This window comes from Leucopleurus acutus (genome assembly GCF_964270905.1).
Source record: "Leucopleurus acutus genome assembly, chromosome: 15".
In the NCBI taxonomy this organism is placed as follows: Eukaryota; Metazoa; Chordata; class Mammalia; order Artiodactyla; family Delphinidae; genus Leucopleurus; species Leucopleurus acutus.
Genome location: NC_139157.1, coordinates 22,261,586 through 22,283,824, shown reverse-complemented (window position 1 = coordinate 22,283,824; position 22,239 = coordinate 22,261,586). Strand labels below are relative to the sequence as shown.

Below are 22,239 nucleotides of genomic sequence, written 5' to 3'. Positions count from 1 at the left end.
CAGAGGAGCTGGAAGAATAGATGGTACACCTATATAAGAAGCCAAATAGTGGTCTGAGCATGAATTAAAAGATTGTGATGAATCCAGTTTTTAACCCTATCAATCCAAATGAGCCTTGTGTATCCATTTCACAAGGACTCTGGGCCATTTTCTAGGACTTTCTTGCTGGCCTAGTACAGTACATAGATAGGTATTCCCATTGAGCTCTTCTTAGATTTTCCTTTTACCATAGTTATTTTATTTCCCTGCATTCATTTTGATAATAGTCAAGTCTTCCTCTTCTCAGGAAGATTCTCTTTTTCTAAGATGAATATGTCTGTTGGTATCAATGCAAAAGAGTGAAAATTTAATGCTTTAAAGAACAATCTGATTTCTAAATTCCTAGGGAACTCTTCATCATAGCTTCCAAATACTGACAAGAGTTTTTATTTGAATAAGGTAGCTAAATATACTCCTGGATTCCTATGTTAGTTTTTTATATTTTGGACCAAACTACCATGTTTTTCCTGGCCAACAGATTTAAAATCTAAACATAAAGGTTTATTTTTCATAAATATGTTTTGAATTCGACCTTCACAGGGAACATTTTAAGTGTCATAATCAATGAGGTTTCAGGTACCTCTTTACAGAGAACTACTGTGATTATGTTTTTGTGGTTGGATTTTTCTGAACCCATTAGCTACATGGTAACAGAGTGGTGGAATTCAGGTTTTGAGAATCATCACACCACTCGCTTACCAGAAATTCAATAAAAAACAAACATGAGTGATAGGTTTATGTTCTAGTACAGTATGTTTTTAAAATGGTGTTTGTTAAGCCCTCTAGAAGATACATCAAAAGGAATATGAAAATCCGTCTTTGATCAACTGAGCCGTCTTACAATTGGACTCTGCATCAAATGTTAAAAGATCAAAAGAAAGAGGCAAATTTAGACATAAGTTAAGAAAGGTCACTTTTCCAGCAGGAACATTGTGTATCTTTGGATTGGTAAAAATAGGATAATGGAAAATATCATTTTCTAATTTTCTCTTCTGTTCATTCCTAACTCATTTGAAAGCATCTGCTACTTCAGCGTGAATGCAAAGTGTACTTCAGTGACTAAATAACTTCCTTTCTTTGTTTCAAAAAAGTTCATGGGTCATGAGCAAAGCTATATTTGAACATAAAGTTTTCTTCTGAGATATTTAGACTTCAGAAAAAGAAGAACTAGTTTCCTAAAAATTACTTTAAATCTTAATGGTATCAATAGTATGGGAAGTTTCATTGATCAAGAGTATACTTTGATTAGTATTCCGCAATGAATTATTTAATCAATTGTCACTTGGTTAGATTAATCTGGAAATTTCTGCATTCCAAGTATGTTAAGAAAAAAAATCATGATCTTTAAATGAGTCATCTTGGTCTGTGAATTGATTGAGATTTGATGAAAATATAACTATTGACGTGTTTTCAATACAGGTAATTTTATTCTTGGCCTTGTAGAAATACCAGGGACTAAAGAGAGAACTAAAATGAGGGAAACTAAATGTTATGTCAAAATTATAATGCCATCACATTTTAAACCATTAAAGCTGAGATATTAAAGTGACCCAACATTCCTAGGTAATGACTGGAACCAGACGTAACATCTTTTAATTCTCACTTTAGTATTTTTTCTACTGGATCACTGCAGTTTCCATGGAGATTTAGTTACTGAGCATCTTCAGTGCCTACTGTTCCATTCAAGCATGAGACAATGAAGTGACCAGATGTTGCAGGTTGAGTTCTTTCTGCAACTCAGAAGGAACTGAAATGGGGATTAGATGTAGGAGGTGTATCAGGGAGTGGTCTCCTAGGGCAGAGAGAGAAGTTGGGCTTCGACATAGTCACAGAAATGGCCCCAGCAGATACTACAGGCAGCTCTGGAGCTGGGATACCCTTCTGAGTTCTCAGATTGGGGCAAGGGGGCTGGCTCTTGTGCCCCTACTGTGGTCAGTCACTGGATCAGGGCTACTCTGGGAAGCAAACGTGACTTTGGGTGCAGTGTCTCTTCAGGTGACGGCAGTCTTCTGAGGGAGACTCACCTGTGAGCTGTCAGTGGCAAGCAGCCTCAGCAGCTGAGAGAATGAGTACAATCCTGAAGGGGGGATCTGGTCAGTGTTGGGCAGCATCCGTTACATCACCAGTAATCGAATGACTACGCTGTGTCAGCTGTTTTGTAAGGCACTTTATATGGGGCTTCACTAATTCATGCAGTAACCCCCAAAAGGAGGTGATGTCTTCTCTTTCCTAAGAAGAAACAGAGGTTTAAAGAGATTGAATGACTTGCCGAAGATCACATACAAATGACAAGTGTCCCTGACTCCAAAGTTCGTGTTCTTTTCATGTTACTCCTCCTTACAGTGAGAAAGATGGTAGAGCGGATTATCTAAACTCTGAGATTCCTTAACATCCTTTGATTCTGGAGAAAATTTGAAGATTATTATTAATTGTTATTGTTAATACTGTGGGCACCCTTATGGCCACCACTAGAAATAGACTTAGCATATAATGTTGATTACTAACCCAAATTAGATGTGACCCCTGACTTTCAGAAATGTACAGACTAGATTATACAAGCAAAGTGATGCATTAAGATGGTATACCAGAAACCTTAGTTTTCCGTTCAATAAAACAGTGATATACTATGCAAGGTTGTTATGAGAATTTAACTTAAATATGGAAAGATAATTGTACATGACTTGAGACATCTTAGGCAGGCTAAAGTTTATTTTCTGGTTTAAATATAGCACAGGCATGCACATATTAGAGAATATTTGCATTTACCATAGTTGGGAAACAGAAACAATTCTCATTTTGATTTTAATTTATAATTTTCTCTCTGGCAAGTCATGGTATCTCTGGGCCTTAGCTTCCACATCTGTAAAATGAGGGGCATGAGGTGGGTGACCTAGATTTCTGCAAGCAGTGATATCCTGCTAAATGTTATTGATAATAGAGATCCAGGTGATTCAAAATGAAAACATGTATGACGTCAATAACTGGTCTTACATACAGTGACCCTCCTACTTTGGGAAATTCATGACCCCTGTGCTATGGCTTCATGTTTTTCCCAAAGTAAATCATTTTCCTCTTTAATACTTAGAACGTATGCCTTAAACATAGTATGTGCTGAGTAAGTATAGATTGATTAGAGTGAAGCAAACATATTTTATGAAATCAAATATAATCTCAGCCTAGAATGGAATTCTAGTTTAACTTTATCATAACCAGGAAAGAATAAACAAGTTGATGTTTTTCTATCATATAAGAATCCTGATTATTTAAAAAAATATATCTTGTGTTACATATATAATACATATATTTAAAATATACGTAAAGGCATATATGTTAGTGTTGTATATATATTTTGAAATACACACACGTGTGTATGTTATTTTCTCAATTTCTGGGTATTTGAATCTTTGCCATGTCTAACACTGGGCACTGGGTATTTTGCAGTTAATTAAGTAGCCATGATGTCTGATGTCATGGAAATTGTCTGCGTCTATATCATATATGCATCCAGAAGGCATACATATTGTGTGTGTGCATGTAGAACTTTGTCCTTTTCTATTCTTTACTTTTTTGTTTAGCCTGGCTCATCTTATGAATTTGTGGTATTTAATCAATAAAAAAAAACTGACAAAGAAAAAGCAAGCAAATAAAATTAGATGAAGAGTGCCAAGAAAAATAGTCTTGAATTTCAGAATGTGTACCACAAGATTTTCAGATCTCCACCCCCCCACACAAAAAAACCCTGAAGAAACAAGAAACCCAAGCCTTTCTCTGTGGGATGAAGGAAATTTGTACCTTCGTGTACTGGCATTAAACAGTGTCACGGAATGAAATGAAGATAAGTCGGTCATCTTAGAGATATCCATTTGTTTTTTTTTTTCTCTCTACTTACATTTTTATTGGATATAACCCAAAGAGTCACAGAGGAAGCAGACAGCAAAGGGCTCCCACCCAAGCTATGTCCAAAATCTATTTTATTTTACTTCTCTGTATTCCTTACCCCAGTTACCAAAGGGGGTCAAGAGGAAAATGTGATAGTTTAATCTGCCATAATGCTATTCCAGTTATATCTAACAAGATGCCACTCATCTTGAGATGATTTGATCACACCTTATTCAGACATTCTTAGTGCAGAATGTTCCCTCCAGCCTTCCCCTAAAATCCTGGATCAAATCAGCTGAGCATTGGCCTTATCTTTTCTTTTTTATTTCTTTTTTTCAGTCTGCTAAAGACAGCAAAAGCATCAGCACATTTACATTACTTGGATGTTGTACCAAGTGGGGTACAATTGGGTATACTTTTTTTCATTAAAATTTCATTAACATTAAAATTTGCCTTTAGTAAAGGTTTTGATAGAAAAGTTACTCCAACATGAAATTTTCTAACTAACGTCCTTATTTTTTATACTTCTGAAAAGACGGTACCCTAGGAGGTAGATGCACATCTTTTTACATAGCTTCTATATCACTAGAAGCCCTGTAAAAATATCAAACTGTGAATTGAAAGGCTGTACCTAAAAATGATATCATGAAGCAAATTGATAGAACTAAACAGGATATAGTGGAGCCTTTGTCTTTTGCTTCAGCAGCCCAAATCTAATTGTTGAATAATGTGTTTTAGAGGACAGTGGTGTCTTTCATTGAAACGCTGTGCAAAAAGTTCCAGCCAGGCAGTGTGCTATTTCTAGTCAAGTGTATGGAGGGTTTACGTACTGAGAGCAGCTGTACAGATGTTAGCATAGGAGCAACTCCGAAGCCAGTTCAAATGGAAACTTAGATTTGCGTCCAAAAGGTCTTACGTGAACTATAGGTGTTTAATTTTCAGCTCTCCAGTGAGCAAATGTTTAAACATAGTAAACAGAAATGACAAGCTAGGCTATCCTTTAAGGTTTTGCTTTTCTCATCTTCTTCTGTGAAAAGGGTCTTTGTTGTGTTTGAGTTGCTAATGACCAGATATGATCCTGCATTTGTTGCTATACATTAAGTTTTTCATACAGTCACTTAGAACATTTCTCTTTTATGGTTTAGCTGAGAGCTTTGGCCTGCATTTTAAGTTCAGCGTGGTTCATATATTTCTTATTGACTGTTGTTTGTTATGAGACAGAGGAACTTCATCTGCATTGTTCACTTTTGAATCGTGACTTATAGTTTTGTAGAAGAATAATTGTAAAACATCATAAAATAATATCCAGAAAAATGGTGTGTCAGAGAAAAATATTTTTGATAATTTAAGAAAATATTCCTTTCAGGCAAAATCATCTATATGCAAACTATTAATATCGCTTTACAAGCAAATATTAACTTTTATTAAAATTTCAATAAACTTCTTTTGTTTTGGCTCATTTTGCATAGTGAAGCTAGCAGTTCTACTTAGAGCAGTACCATTCTGGCTGGGTGGTCCTTCAGAAAAATGCCTGATGTCTTACTCATCCCCCAAATGGAAAGTTAGCCAATTATATTGGAGAAGAAAATCATTTTGATTTCCTTGAGTAGAGATTTTACTCAGATTATCTTAGCAAATAATTTTCAGAAAAGATCTGTTATCCAGATATCTCCTACTTAATTCATTATTAAAGAACCAAAAAATCTAAAGTTTCTCACCTTTTTTGGATTGAGATTTGATGCCAAAATGGCATCTAGCCTTCCCACCATATACCCTTCCCTGGGAAAATGATATATGTGTTTCTAAAGCTTTGTATTTATATTGGAATCCCAAATCGCCATTGTTTGAAATTTCCCTTTCAGTTTTTCTCTAAGATGGACTTCCTTAATGTCATTTCAATAATCCCTGGGGCTCAGTCTGCCTAAGCATCAGTGTTATTTTGATGAAGGGGGGCGGTGACTGAACTATGCATGGTACCTGGTACTGAACCAGAATAATATTATACCTGTTATTATTGGAAAATAATAATAATGGGATCGTGAAAGGAATCTGTATGTTAAAATAATATTTCCCTTTCCCTCAAACAACACTGCAAAGCTAAATGATCGAGAGCATAGAAGCAACTTCCAGACATTTCGAATGATGGCTCAGCTCCCTCAGTAGTGAGTGAAACAGTTATGTGCAGCCTGAGTACTCTGACACTGTCCAGCGACGGAGAGGTTTGCCCCAGTTCAGCCCTCGCAGACACTGACCAACTTCTGTTCTTAGGTTGCACCTCCGACTGGAAACACGCTGCCCTGTTTGCTCTGTAGGCCAACCAGCCCACCCACTTTTGGTGGCTTGGCTTCCTCTCTGGCTTGCCTGCAGGTGTGACCTTATTCCCCCACCTATAACAAGTCACTCTCCCATTTTTCTGAAGTTTAAAAATAAAGCTGGCTGAAAGAAAACAGTAAGCAAGTAGATTTTTATATTCTCCTGGAAACTTGTAATTATGCAGCTTGGTGAACTTCATGAACTTCTTCCAGTGTTTTTGCTGCAGACTTGTGATTGATGTGGAGGCTCCCTCAGGGCAGAGGTGAAGCCGTTTAACTGTGGAGAAGTTGATTGAGTTGCCTGGATATACATAACCGGCCAGAGGCTGTACAGCGTTACACCTACATCGCCTTGTCCCCGACCCAGTGCAATTTGAAATCAGATAAACATTTTGGCAATGGTGTGGCAAACCAAGGTTCAACCTCACTGCTCAATAGGTGTATTAATTTTATGAAAGTAATAGATGATTTTTTTTCTTTTGTAAAGTAAGTTGGTAGGCATCAAGAACACACAAAAGCAGCTATTTTAAGTAGAAAGGAGGTGATTTTTTTCCCTGATGTAACCACACTCTAAATCTTCACAATCTGTCACAGCTTGCTCTGTAATTCTAAGCCAGCAATATTCAAAATAGCACAATAAGTACTGTTAGCAAGATGTGGAAATTTCTTGAGCAGTCGGAATATATCCCAGAAGCCAGGATGTTTGCCGAGCATTAGCTCTACTTGCATTCAACCTGCACTGGCTGATTCATGGCTCCAAAGTGGACAAATAACACAAACAAGCTGAGACTCATGAATACTCAAAAAGACCCTCTTGCCTCATAATATCTTGAGCTGTACGTTGGCATATTCCTTTCCTTGGGGAGCATCAGATATCTTCATGACTCTCCTGGAAGTTTCTTCCTAGTGGCGGGAGCAGTTGAAGCTCTGATGTGTGCGAGGCCCTAAGTTCATCACTCATACTAGGGTTTTAGAACCATAAGAGACATTCTTTCAGCTGTGGAAACCAAGACCTCAATGGCTAGTCACTAGCCAGGGGCAGAACCCACTGTGATCCACTTGCAATATATCCCAAATATTCACACAACCATAGATTATTTCAAGATAAAGGCAATTTAATCCCCTGTCATCTGGCACAAAGTAATCACTCACTAAATGCTAGTTGCTATTACTTTACAGTTGTTATTTTTATTTCTCTGCATCTCCAGAGAAGACGGGTTGATGACTTTTATATGTGTTTATATTGCTTATATTCACATTAAAAAATACCTTGAAAGGTATAACTTTAGATCTGGAAAGGATCTTGAGAAAGCTTCTAGTTCAGCTTCATAAGCATATTGTTCTTGCTACAATGATTTTTTTATTGTTCTTGCTACAGTGTTTTTTTCCCACAACAGTAACAATGTTTTTTTATCAGATAGACCTTGTGATTTAGCTAGAAAGGAGTTGGGCTAGAAGAAATCTTTTTAAAGTTCAACTTTAGAGTTTACTGAAAATATCTTGAGATAATCTATTTCTTTATTTCCCTCTCTCACACACTTCTCTAATATATTTTACTTGAGATCTATGTGCAAAGTCAACATTATATAAATACTTTGAAAAGTAATTAATTCCAGTGATGGATTAACTTAAGGCAGGTAACAGTTGTAAGCAACCTATTTATGTATAAAATAGAAAGTTTTAACGAAAAACCATTAAAAAAATCTATATTATGTAATTTTTACATCAGCTCTTTCTTATTACTAAGATGTTTACATTAAAAAGTATTCTGTAAAGGGGCAAAATTATGCCAGTTGCATCTATAATTTGCTTTGCTCCAAACCTTGACTATTTAAACTGCTTCCATTATGTGTACAAACCTGAGTGTTTTTTGTTTTTTTTATGTCTTCAAATTAAAGGCTCATTTGGAAAATTTGAGCTAAGATATATACACTTACTCAGCTACTACTGTCTTCTTCCCAATATATTCTCCCAACTTATTAGGAGGGCAAGTTTGTAAAAGCAAAACTAGTTGTAGCTATTAATTTCAGGGACTTTACCTGCACCCACATAACAGGGACCTTTTAATCCTACCTTCCCTCTGACCACCCTCTGATAAACATATGTAAAGATATTTAAAAGAAAACTGGAAATGAATGGAAGTAGGGGCCCAGAAAATTGAATAAATGAATGAATGAATAAATGAATGAATGAACAAACTGAAATATGGCTAACATGCTCTGCTATTAAATAACAACCACAGTCACAACAGTAAAAATGCATATGATTTGAGCATCTCACTTTGAACCAAGTACAGTCCTAGTACTTTACATGGATATCTCATTAGCTGCATTCATGTGCTTAAGAAGTTAGTCATGCGCTATTTAGCCAGTAATTACATCATTGCCTTCATGGGTATTAGAACTATAATTAGCTTTTATTAGGCTAAGACATTCTCTACTTATGTTGGTAATATTTAGCAATAATTTTCTGGTTAATGCTAACATAAACCAGTTTTACCCTGCAATGCTGCCTAGATAGTCCATATGGAAAGATTTTCTGTGACATTCTCAAGTAAAATGAACATTAGGTGAGTGTTTATTTTTTTATAGTTCCCTCAGTTTCTTTTTTAGGGGTAATAATACGTCAAAGTAAGACAGATCTTCGATAAATGCTACATTGGTCACTTTGCTACCTTTTTATCTTACCCATCAACAGTTAGGCTTTGATTCACTGAATCCTTGTAGAATTAATCTTCCTTTACCACTGTAACTGCTTTTTTCTTTCCACAAACAAGCTGCCAGGATGGTTTGCTGTCTTTTGTCTCTCTTCTTGTCATCCGTCAGCCCTTTGGGTTAGGCTGCTGTGATTCTTACAACAGTCTTTGTTCACTGGTAATTTTGTGTTGTTTATGTGTACAAGGGTTAGGTTTTAAAAAATACCTGCTAAATACAAATCTGATTATTTTACTTTCCCCTAATTAAGACCTTTTTATTTTCCCTACTGCTTTTATTATATTTGAAAAAGAAAGTTTTTAGCATTGCTTGCAAAATCCTGTAGAATCTAATCTCTGCCTATCTTGCCATCTTTATCTCATGTTTCTCCCCACTTTGCACACTCTGCTTCAGCTAAACTAAACTCTTAAGTTACTGGAACAATCCCTGCTCTCTCTCACCCACAAGCCTTTGCAACCTGCTGACCCTACTGCACAGAACCCTCTCTTCTTTTTCTCCTCTGCTTCCCTTCTTCACTGGCCCACTTCTCTGCTGCGTTTTCAGATCTCGGTTTCTTTCTCATCTGTTAGGAATGGCTCTGTTTCTACGAAATCTAAACATTGGTTATTGCACTCATCTACCTGCTCTATTAGAGCAATTTTCACATTGTATTATCACAATCTACTTATTTATCTGTATTTGTAGTAATCTCTACATTCCGTAACATCAGAGATTATATCTTGCCCACAACTGTATTCCCAGTGCCCAGCACAGTGCCAGGCACATAAATGCTTTATAAGTATTTACTGAGTGAATGGTTATGGGGGGATGGTGAGAGATGAGTTAGAAAGGGTGAACAGGACAAATATGGAGTGCTATATGTGTCATTCAAAGAAGCTTGTCTTGTTAGATTTCAGAGAAGATTTCAAGTTAGAGAAAACATTTTATATTTTTAGTTTTTTTTTCAATTCTTCTTTCTCATTTTGTTTTTATTTGTGTTTAAATTAGAAACAGTGAAAGAATGCTAGCTACAGGGTGTAATATTTTTTTATTTTATTTTTTAATTAGTTATCTATTTTATACATATGAGTGTATATATGTCAATTCCAATCTCCCAATTCATGCCACTCCCCACCCCGCTTTCCCCCCTTGGTGTCCATACGTTTGTTCTCTACGTTTGTGTCTCTATTTCTGCCTTGCAAACCGGTTCACCTGTACCATTTTTCTAGACCCCACATATATGCGTTAACATACATTTGTTTTTCTCTTTCTGACTTACTTCACTCTGTATGACAGTCTCTAGTTCCATCCACATCTCTACAAATGACACAATTTCATTCTTTTTTATGGCTGAGTAATATTCCATTGTATATATATATCACATCTTTATCCATTCATCTGTCAATGGACATTTAGGTTGCTTCCATGACCTGGCTATCATAAATAGTGCTGCAGTGAACACTGGGGTGCATGTGTCTTTTTGAATTATGGTTTTCTCTGAGAAAACATTTTTGTACTTGCATTTGCATTTTCACAGATATTTCTTGTAGTGATGGGGAGGATGAATTGGAGGTGACAAGACTATTGACAAAAAGACTAGTTACTGAGCTTTTCTCCAGGAGAGAAAAGACAAGAAACTTAAACTAAGTAGCCATGGGAATGAGAGAAGGGGATAAATGAAAAACCATGAATAAAATCATATATGGTCATGGCCCTTGACTAACTATTTTAAGGGACGTGGAAGAAGGAAGAGAGAAGGGATATTCAGAGTTCTAGCTTGGATGATTTTCTTACAACTAACACTTATAACACGGATAAGTGGTTTGAGGAAAGATGTTTGGATTGAGGGATCTATGAGATATCCAAGTGGAGATGTTGAGTAGACATTCTCGAGTGTGGGTGTGGTGTGCACTAGACCATGTATGTCATCAGCATTTGGACATAATGGAGGCCTATGTTTAGATGAGATCACCCAGAGAGAATGAACGTGGGGGAGAAGAGCTGAAGAGAGAGGAGAGCCCCATAAAGGAGTGGCTTGGGGCAGACTTGGTTTTAAGGATCAGAAATCCATAATGCAGGATCAACAGAAGTGGCACCGTAGGTGTAAGAGTTCTTGTCGTAGAGTCCAAGGAGAAGCCACAAAGAACAGTTCCTCCGTTGATGACTGGACATGGCATGTCTAGAATTAAAGTCTCTGCTCTTCAAAGTTCTGGTTTTCTCTCATCTCTCTGTTCTTACATTTTTTCTCTTTCTCTTTTCTCTGCCCATCAGTGTCTTTGTTTGCAAGTGGCCAAGGAAGCTGCTACTTTGAGTTTCTATAACTTTGTCATTCTATTGTTCATCGTTTTCTGAATAAATTATCTGTGCCTCTAACTTCAAAGAGAGGGAATCTGACTGAGTAGCCAAGCCCATGATTTGGTTCCCTTCAGGTCAGGGGTCCTCCCCTGGGGTCATGGGACAATACAACTACCAGAGATGTAGGAGAGGCAGATCTTCCTGGGAGCAGGTGCATACGTGGAGATTGTGAATAGCTTCTGGCAGTATGTTGTTACTTAAAGGACTGCTTTTCAGATTTTAATGTGCTTGCAAGTCACCAGAAAATCTTGTTAAAATACAGATTTTGTTTAGAAGGTCTGGGTGATTCCACTTGTCTAACAAGCTCCCAGCTGATGCTGATGCTACTGGTCTGAGGCCCATACTTTGAATTGCAAGGATTTTAAGGGCCAGTAGAGCAGAGGTAAGCTCAGAGAGGGCAGAGAGAAAGGCAGGAGGAGAGCAAGGAGACAGTAGGAACCGAGTGGAGAGACTCAGAATCAGGGAGTGTTCAGAGGCATCAAATGTTACAGAGCATGAGTAAGATCAAATTGGAAGCCTCTTTAGTATAAATAAACTGCATGATTTTGAGAATTCTTTCAACAGTGCTCAGAAGTCTATGCATTAGAGAGCAAGAAGGTCCATGGCCAGATTAATACAGAGTTAGGGGTTTACAGTGCAGGAAAGGAGGGGATAAGAGACTTGAATGTATTAACCAGAAGGTAGATTAAGTGATAGGCCAGGCAGCTGTAGACTGTTTCAAATGGTGCATTGCCTTTAGATGATGATGATTATTATTATTATTATTTTAACACCTGGAGAAAAACTCAGCCATTACTTAAGAGAGAATAGTTTCCCATGAGAATGTGTGTGGGTGTGTGTGCAAATGCATGCATGTGTGCTTGTGTGTTTAATCCTCTTGCAAGGGATATATATCTACATAATAAGCTGACTCTAGAAGGATTTACAGCAGTTCACTTGTTTGGATCTCCCCAAAGTATTAGCTTTTGCAGTTACATATGGAATGTTTTCATGCCAAGGTGATTATGGAAAGGCAGGATTCAAAGTTTAAGCATTAACAATATTACAGAGAAATGTGTTTGAGGGTGTGGTGCATATGAATCTCTTTGGAGCTTCAAAACATTGTCAAGCTTAATGGTGCCTCACCAAGAAACCTTCACTTCAACTTTTTGTTAGTTTTCTAGCAAGGCCAGACTTAATTGAACTCATTCGAGTAGAGTGGTACACTTTTGAACTCAGGCCAAGTCATTGCGGTACCTTCGTATTCATGGTGCTTCCAAAGAACATTTTGAGGTTGAAACATCCCAGAGGGAAATCAGACAAGTTTCCGGTTAACCCTGGGGAAGCCAGTGCTCTAGGAGGAGTTTGAGAGCAAACAGATATCCTTCCTTGTCTGCTGAGAGTTCTAGCGGGAGAATGGAATGGACAATGTAACCTTGGTGAAAGAGTGACTTTCCCCTGGACGGCAACGCTGTCTTTGAGTGCAGAGCTTGAAGAGGAGTGGTGAGGGAGTGCGGGGATGCTTGCCAAGTCTGTCACATTAACAGAAACGCAGATGTCACAGCCAGATTGCCTTCAGATTCCTTGCCATCCTGAAAAAATATGCATAGAGGCCTGAAACCACTTAAATTTAAATACTTACTTTGATGAAGTCATTCAGTTCTGTGTATTATCAGTCATTTAACACATGCCAGCATCTAAAGTATTATTTATATTTTACATTTCAATGATGCTATATCTGGCAGCATTTCTCTTGATCTGGAGCAATGGTGTGTGGCTGTCCTGGCTTGGTAATGATTAAGGCATCAGGCTGATCCTGGAGCTCTCAGTTGCTGCCCTTAGGCTTAATCTTCAGAAACCACCAAGGCTACTAAATATTTTAAACCTTTTTAAGCAACTCATTATTAGAATTTAATAGATTCACATAGGTAATTCAAACAGTGACTTTGAATAGATGCAAACTGAACAGGCAACTGAAAGGAAATTTTCTGGAAATACTTTTTTCACTGGCCAGATTTTACAGCAAATTTATTAGTGTCAGTTTTACACACATTCAAAATAAAAAAAAAAAGATTTAAGTGCATTCATTTCTTCACCACTTAACACAGTATAGGAAAATCAGTTATTTTGTCTACAGATGTGGGTTGAAAGCCGCTAAAATTGATCTCGTTCTATTTATCTCTTAGGATCTGATACTCCTGTCTTAGATTTTAAAGCACATAGTATTTGATTTATAGAGAAGTACTTACAGCAAAGGTGGAGTAAGAATCCAAATCTCAGATTTAAAAAAAATGAGATAATGGTTCCATTAAATCTAAATCTAAGTGTTCTTTATAAATTGAGATAGCCTTTGGCATAACTGGGAGGTTTTCCATTTCAGATTTGCGTTTCTTTGAAGAGTAAAGTTTTGTGAAAATATGCAGAAGTAAATTATTACTCAACATTGCAAGCATAGGCAAGAACCAAGGGTGGAATTTGGTTTGTTTGTTTAGATTACCGGAAAACTGCTTTTACGAATTATGAGTGTGAATATGTTATTATATCTGTCTTTGAGAACAACTGGAGCCAGATGTTTTGAGTTGGCTCGCTTTTAGAAAATGTTAACTGGTTTTACCAAGCCCTCATTCGGTGGCTACTTCAGTAGCCATCTTTTTAAGTAGCCCTGCCTTTGAGAGAAGACAAATTAATTTCTTCATGAACTGGCTCACTGTGTAGGAATCAATTAGCAGTGACATTTGATTGCTCCAAGTGGACAAATCCAAAGCACTACATTTTAGACTCTCTAACATTCTTTACTAAAATATTTCAAAATTAGTTTCTTAAAATACATCAATTTTAGCGTGATTACACTAAGTTTAAACATATGTTTACACTTAATTTCATATGTTTAACTTTGAAATTGCCCATTAAAAAGCATTGTCTCTTAAAACAAGACTTGGGCTCATCACTTTGCTGTGTCTTTTGTTTAATCTTGGCAACTTTTTTCCTCTTCTAGAAAAACACTAGACATATTCAAAAGAGCTGGTTTGAACCTTGGTCCTGCTATCAATTAGATATGTAACTTTGGACAAGTTATATAATCTATAATAGTCTTATTCGTGTCATCTGAAGAGGGAGGAGGTACTAATTCCCAGGGTTGTTATGATACCAAGTGAGATAATCTATGTGAAAGCCCTTTACTGTGATCTATAAATATAATGAACACCATGATACTGTGCCTAGTTTAATTGACATTTCATCCAATTAAGATAATCGCTATTTGGTAGCATTATCTCTAAATGCGGTTTAGCTACTGCAGATGAGAATCACATAGAAGAATGCTTTAAGTGCTTTTTAAGTGATTATTATGGGTGTCTTCTCTTTCTCTTTTCTATCACAATGAGTGCCTAAGGGGAAAAGTGATTCCGTTAAGGTGGGGTGCTACTTTTTCTCTCTTAAATTATTGATTCACAGATTTTGTTATAGTAATGATTAATAATAGCCAACATTTAAATAGTGCTAACTCTGTGGCCAGTACAGTTTCCAGGACCTTCCAGTATTAATCTATCTAGTCCTCCCTATAACCGTGGGTGGTGGGCACTTTTATTACCACCAGTATAAAGTGGTGAAGCTGAGGTACAGAGAAATTAATTTATTCAAGATTACACGGTCAGTGTGATCTGTCAGATTGACTTGTTTGTATACCTTTCATTAGCTCTAGGGAAGAATTTGGCAAAAATAATGTATCATGATAAAGACAACAATGAACGTTAGTTGGGTCTTGGATGTAGGGGATAGCATCTCATTTTGGAAAAATGATGCTGCTTGCATGCATGTTGGAATGACACAGAGACTGTATCTTATTTTCCTTTCTTTTTTTCTTTTATAATCTCCAGTGCCTTTCACTGGATACATTACTGTTAATCTACTAGGATTAGTTCTCTCTCCTGAGCCCAAGGCATAGTAATAGAAAGCTAAATGTGCCAGAGAGGCAGGCCCCGCTCATCTCAGTCTCTTGCTGTGAGTGAAACCATTGGAAAAAAGAGCCCCGAAACCCCGTCCAAAGAGATATCCCAGACCTTATGCGCTCAGCCATTTTTTGGACTTAGACTTTGGTTGACTTAGTTTCATATACTGTACTTAGTCATTCTTTAAGTTAGGTGTGTTTTCTTTCATTTAAGTGACTCATTTATTTGTTCATAAATTTAACAAATTTTATCAAAGGTCTCCCATGTGGCAGGGGTGCTGTGAGTTCCTGAGGGGTAAGATGGTGACTATGACAGTACATACCCTCTGCTTGTTCAGCCTAGAGAATAGTGGGAGAATCCGACAATAAACAAAATAATCTCACACATGGAATTAACCCAGCTGCTCTGAATCATGCTACAAGGAGAGGAGCATCGTGCTCCAGGGATGGATAAGAGAAGGCATTTGGGGCTTCCCTGGTGGCACAGTGGTTGAGAGTCCGCCTGCCGATGCAGGGGACACAGGTTCGTGCCCCGGTCCGGGAAGATCCCACATGCCGCGGAGCGGCTGGACCCGTGAGCCATGGCCGCTGAGCCTGTGCGTCCGGAGCCTGTGCTCCACAACGGGAGAGGCCACAGCAGTGAGAGGCCCGCGTACCGCAAAAAAAAAAAAAAAAAAGAGAGAAGGCATTTGGCTAACACTTGATGATCATAGATTGTTTTCTCTGTCTATCCTCAGCCCTGTAAAAGATGTTGGAGACTTAGGGAGAAAGAGCCAGAGGGAGGGCAAGTTAGAAAGAATGGTTGGGGAGCAGAATTGGCAAAGCAAACCCCTGCATAACACAAGGTGGCCACAGGGAAAGGAAAAAAGAAAAACCTAACTCTAGCAGCATAACACATCTAAATCCTTGAATATATCACTGCATCATAGAAGAATAAGTAATACTTGTACTAACTACCGTTTTCAAGAAAAGTCATTCCATATTCATTCTACTCAACTCAGTAAAAGAGGGAAGAACACAGTAAGTTGAGAGTGAGTTCCATTAACATGGTAGAAGTCTTTTACTTTTAGAAAGTGTATGTGTCAGTTTTATGACAGTTTATTTATCCAGAATGTTGGATAAAATGACATTGCTGCCTACATTTATACAAATGTTTAAAAACAACATGAATATTAATTTCAAAAGCATCACTAAATAGAAAGAGAGTAGACCTTGGTTTCTGGATCCAGCTGGTGACCAGGCCCTGGATAAGTACTACTTGAGAAATAGTTGATTGCTTTACTTTTCTTCCTACCTCTTACTATCATCTGTCATTACATTATTGTTTGTTTATCTTTGGGTCCAAAACTGAAGTGTAAGAATCATTCAGACGGAGACTTTGTCTTTCCTGCTCATTGGTATATACTATTTAGAATAGTGCCTGGCGTGTAGCAGGCACTCAATAAATATTCACTGAATGAATGAATAAATAAGATAATCGCACAGGTATATAATTACCAACTAAAATAAACAAGCGGGAGAAGTGAAAGTATTTTTCAAAACTATAAGTACTGGGCTTCCCTGGTGGTGCAGTGGTTAAGAATCCGCCTGCCAGTGCAGAGGACACGGGTTCGAGCCCTGGTCCAGGAAGATCCCACATGCCACGGAGCAACTAAGCCCATGAGCCACAACTACTGAGCCTGCGAGCCACAACTACTGAAGCCTTTGTGCCTGGACCCCGTGCTCCACAACAAGAGAAGCCACCGCAATGAGAAGCCTGCGCACCACAGTGAAGAGTAGCCCCTGCTTGCTGCAACTAGAGAAAGCCCGCATGCAGCAATGAAGACCCAACGCAGCCAAAAATAAAATAAATAAATTCAAAACAAAACAAAACTATAAGTGCTTCACACATACCAGGTGATGCTGTTTATTTGAATTTTAGAAAAAACTACAATCTGCCAGAAGATAACTTGTTGAATTTTTTGTACTGGTAGCTAGCTTTCTCTTTAAACATTTATTTCCTGTTTCTCTTCCATGGTTTGTAATATTGTTCTACACTTATGGTTCTATAAGATCCCCCCCACCCCAGCTCAGTTAGCCTGTAGAGTAGAGATTCTTCATCTGAGTCAGTGCACCTATGTGATATCCAGTGTTGCCTCCTGAGGCCTCATGTACTCCCTGAGATTGTATGCCAAGGGCAGCGGCCCCTGTACGCTTTACTGGAGGGAGTTCCCCTGACTTTTATCAGATTCTCAGCACTTATGAGCCCCCAGTTTAAAAAATCAGTGCTCTGAAATTTTGTATTTTTCTTTTACTTTTTGTTGCTCTCTTGGTTTTGCTTTTTCTTCTTGAGATGGTTTCATTTTCCTTTTAATGTTGATGATGATGTTTTGGTATCTTAAAGTGTTTACTGTTTGATTGTCCCCATTGTGTGGTACTCTTGGGTAATTACACGCCTCTGATCCCAGTCCTTCTCTCTGTCTTTCTTTTGTCTGCCCAGCAGCGTGGGGATGTGCCAACTGCAGGGTTGTCCTCTCCAACCCTTCTGGGACCTTTACTTCTCCGTGCTACCCTAACGACTACCCCAACAGCCAGGCTTGCATGTGGACCCTCCGAGCCCCCGCGGGCTATATCATTCAGATAACGTTTAATGACTTCGACATTGAAGAAGCTCCCAATTGCATTTATGACTCATTATCCCTTGATAATGGAGAGAGCCAGACTAAATTTTGTGGAGCAACTGCCAAAGGCCTATCATTTAACTCAAGTGCGAATGAAATGCATGTGTCCTTTTCAAGTGACTTTAGCATCCAGAAGAAAGGTTTCAATGCCAGCTACATCAGAGGTATGTAAACCAAAGGCAGCGCCAACCTTCTGGTTTCATTTAGCCTGTTCTACAATAAACACGAGGACCAGAAGACGGTTATGCTCTTTTATGTGAATGTGAATGATTAGGATTAGAATTTAAGTGCAAGAATCTGTTAGTGTTCTCTGAACGTTCTCATTAGTGATATAGTTACCAGATCCAAAATCTGGTTACAGTAGAGCTGAATTCTTTTATATTGTTTATATACAGAACATTTAAAGGCTGCTTGAAAGACCCTGTAGATATCCCACAGCTAATAATTGAATCTGTAATTCTAACATCTCTCCGTCAAACATTTAAAACATTCTTATTTAGAAATCCTTTTATTTTAGGCTTTTAGGATGTTGCCCTTTTCAGGAACTAGGGGAACAAATGTGGGAAATAAACATATAAATTTAAATGTAAAAAGAACTATGTATAACTGAAGCTAATAAACAGCAGAGCCTGAGGAAAGCCCCTTGAAAATGGCTAATTGAAGGAAAGAAATATATTTTTATCAGACATATTTTCCGGGTTCCGGCATATCAGAACATTTAAATAATCTCATTCTCTCCAAGCCAGTCTTTCCTTAAGGAAACCTCAAGCTCTGAGACTGTGAGATTTAGTTACACTTTTTTTTTCCTTCTGAGCTGCTTAAGTAGGTGTTATGTATCAAAAAAAAGAAACAGAAGAGAAAGGCACCATTCTGACCATTATTATTATAAATTGTGTTTTTGGTTTCAGCTTTATTTACTGTTTGTGACTGACATTAGATATATATGTGGTTAATTGAAACATGCATGCTTTAATTTTTCAAATAATGTTTTAAGGTTATAAAATACTGTAGGAAATTTGAAAATTAAAAAAGAAAAGCAAATTAGAATTACCTGTACATCTGCCACCCAGCCATAACCACTAATAAAATGTTGATGGACATATTTCCTTCCAGCCTTCTTATTTTAACAATGCATGTAGAATACTGGTTACATATTGTATAAGTATCCCTTTGGGTAAGTAGACCTAGAAACTGCTTTATATATAAGAAGTAGACTAAAATATAATCATTCTATTAGATTCCATCGTGAATTTTTGACTAGAATATTATATTAAAATGATGTTATTACTATAGAGCTATTCTTGGTATGTATTAAAATATATTCAAACTAGTATTCATATGAAGCCAGTATTGAACAGTATTTTTGGGGAGAGCTACTTCTCTCTCAAATCAGTACATAATGTTTCACAATATCTATAATATTAGCACAGAGCTAAATCCATTGTGTTACTTAATAATTTTAGATATGTCACAGAAAGACTAGGCTAAAGCATTTTTATTTTGAATTTGTCATGCACAGAATTATAGTAATCTATATTAGTAATCAGTAGTAGCTGTATATTGACTATGACACAGATACCGCTCCAGCGCTTTGAGGGGATTAACTTATTCAGTTCTTATGGCCCACCTGTATAATAGATGCCCTTCCCTTTGTTTTATGGACAAGGGAGCTAAAGTAGAGTGGCATGCCCAAGGTCACTGGGCACTGTGTGGGAGAGCTGGGCAGGGAGCTCCACTGTCTGCCCTTTAACCACTGCTCTTTACTGTCTCTCAGAAACTAGCTCACATGCCCAGATGTAAAAGAAATATAGCTTAAAATGCCATTTTTGTTTGTTTTTTTACCCGACTCCCTCTCCTCAGTGGAATTGTCTTTACCTTTGATCCTAAAATAGCCTGGTGATGGGGAAGACAAGTAGGATATGGGGTGTCTGAAGGGAAAGGGTAGCACAGGAATGTTTGGGAAGGGTGAAAGTTAACGAAAAATGGAACTATTAGTTATTATGTTTAGAAATTATTTGAAAAGAAACATAGTTTTGAAAATCATAATGTATAAACAGAACTTTCTTGAAACCAGTAGGTCCTTTAATTTTCCCCCCCACCCAAATCAGGGATTTAAAAAAAGAAAAAAACTGTCACCTTGGCAGCTATAACTGGAAGGCTTAGGTGTGAGAGCCAACCGTGATTAGAGTTAAAAATGGGTGGGGTTTCTTATTGTTATGGGTATACGGTACTGGGTTGGCGAAAGAGAGTGGTGGACAGAGAAAGAGGAGAGTGTGGGACAAAGGGTGGGTAAAAGCCAATTAGTAGAGAGTGTGGAGGGGTTGGCTGTATCAGACATTCTGCATCTCATTAGTCCATGTCTGACGTTAACAGGCTTTATCTGTTACTGTGTTTTGTCCTAGTTGCCGTGTCCTTAAGGAATCAAAAGGTCATTTTACCCCAGACACTAGATACTTACCAGGTGTCTCTTGCAAAAAGTGTCTCTATTCCAGAGCTCAGAGCTTTCACACTCTGCTTTGAAGCAACCAAAATTGGCAAGGAAGACAACGAATGGACAGCTTTCTCCTACTCAGATGCATCCTTCACACCATTGCTCAGTTTCGGAAAGACCAAGAACGGCTACTTTCTATCTATTTCTGGCTCAAAATGCTTACTAAACAGTGCGTTACCTGTAAAAGATAAGGAAGATATTTTCACGGAAAGCTTTGAGCAGCTCTGCATCGTTTGGAATAATTCTTTGGGATACGTTGGTGTAAATTTCAAAAGAAACTATGGGGCCGTTTCATGTGATTCTACCATTAGTAAAGTTATTCCTGGGAATGGGAAATTGTTGCTGGGCTCCAATCAAAATGAAATTGCCTCTCTAAAAGGGGACATTTATAACTTTCGACTTTGGAATTTTGCCATGAATTCCAAAATCCTCTTCAACCTCAGCTGCAATGTGAAAGGGAATGTGGTGGACTGGCAAAATGACTTTTGGAATATCCCAACCCTAGCTCTGAAAGCTGAAAGCAACCTCAGCTGTGGTAAGTCTCTGGCATAGTCACTCTTTAATTTTTTTCCATTGTTCTATGAATATGTTTGTCAACAAGAAATTATATAGACACACATATATGTGTGTGCTTACCAGCCATACATATTCAATCAAAGCTTTAGTCCTACCATTTTTAACTTTTTCCTGTATCATAAAATATCACATGGTTTATACCTAATATAAACAATTGTGTATAATTATTGCGTCCCATATAGAAATGTTAACCCCAGGACTAAAACAAAAGAAATTAATAAGTTACTGTCTTTAATCATGAAGATGATACAGTGAAAAGCTGACCTTTGTCATCCTAGAATGAAATTTCCAGAGCATTACTTAAACAACCACCACCTAAAAGAATGGTATTTACAGGGCTTCCCTGGTGGCGCAGTGGTTGAGAGTCCGCCTGTCGATGCAGGGGACGAGGGCTCGTGCCCCGGTCCGGGAAGATCCCACATGCCGCGGAGCGGCTGGGCCCGTGAGCCACGGCCACTGAGCTTGCGTGTCCGGAGCCTGTGCTCCGCAACGGGAGAGGCCACAGCAGTGAGCCCGCGTGAGAGGCCCGCGTACCGCCAAAAAAAAAAAAAGAAAAAAAAGAATGGTATTTACTTAGCCAATATTAAAGATTGTTCATTTTATGGAAAATCTTGATAATCAGGAATTATCAATTTTCTTTAACTTTTTTCTCCATTTATTTGAAAATGAGCATTTGTTGTTTGTTAAAAATACTCTTGTCTTTTTGGTTGCTCTTTGGGAGACTTTAAATGTGATATTATTCTGAGTAGCTAACTGCAAAATATTTAGGGAAATAATTCTAAGTTACAAAAATTATATGAAAATAAACTTCTAGCAATTATTCTTTGTGTACATAAGTCAATTAAGTCCTTATTTTACTGTAGGACTGAGTCAAATATAAAAAGTATAAATTTCATTATCAATTTTCAATGTCATGACTAAATCTAAGATGTTGATAATATATATTTTTTTAGTCACAGAGATAACTGTCAATAAAGGAGGGATAGAAGGGGCCTAATATTCAAAAGTCATTTGTATGTGACTTTGGAGGGAATTCTATCAGAGCTTCATTCCCAATACTTTCAACAAAGTGGGACCCACTGTGAAGACCTGAGGTCACCTGCCCTGTTTCCCTGACCTGCGTTTGCCCTTCCAGCCTGGGGGGCTCCTGTCACCTACCCCTCTGTGGGCCACCCATCTCTCCGTGTGGTCCCTAGTGCTCCTGAAGATGGTGGGAGGCAGTTATGTGATGTCTTTTGAGAGGTATTTCCTTGTGGGCTGTTGGAAAGAGGGTAAACCACAACCCTGTTCCAGGAGACCCTGGAACTTT

General features: G+C 37.8%; 1 protein-coding gene across 1 annotated transcript in view; it reads left to right on the top strand.

Moving 5' to 3' along the window:
• The window catches only part of ADGRG6 (adhesion G protein-coupled receptor G6), a 134,380-nt gene that overhangs the window by 46,388 nt on the left and 65,753 nt on the right, over positions 1–22,239 (top strand). Inside the window, exons 3-4 of the mRNA XM_082856103.1 lie at positions 17,686–18,027; positions 20,266–20,889. Of these exons, the coding sequence (XP_082712229.1) occupies positions 17,686–18,027; positions 20,266–20,889 (966 nt within the window). The remainder of the gene's footprint in view (positions 1–17,685; positions 18,028–20,265; positions 20,890–22,239) is intronic.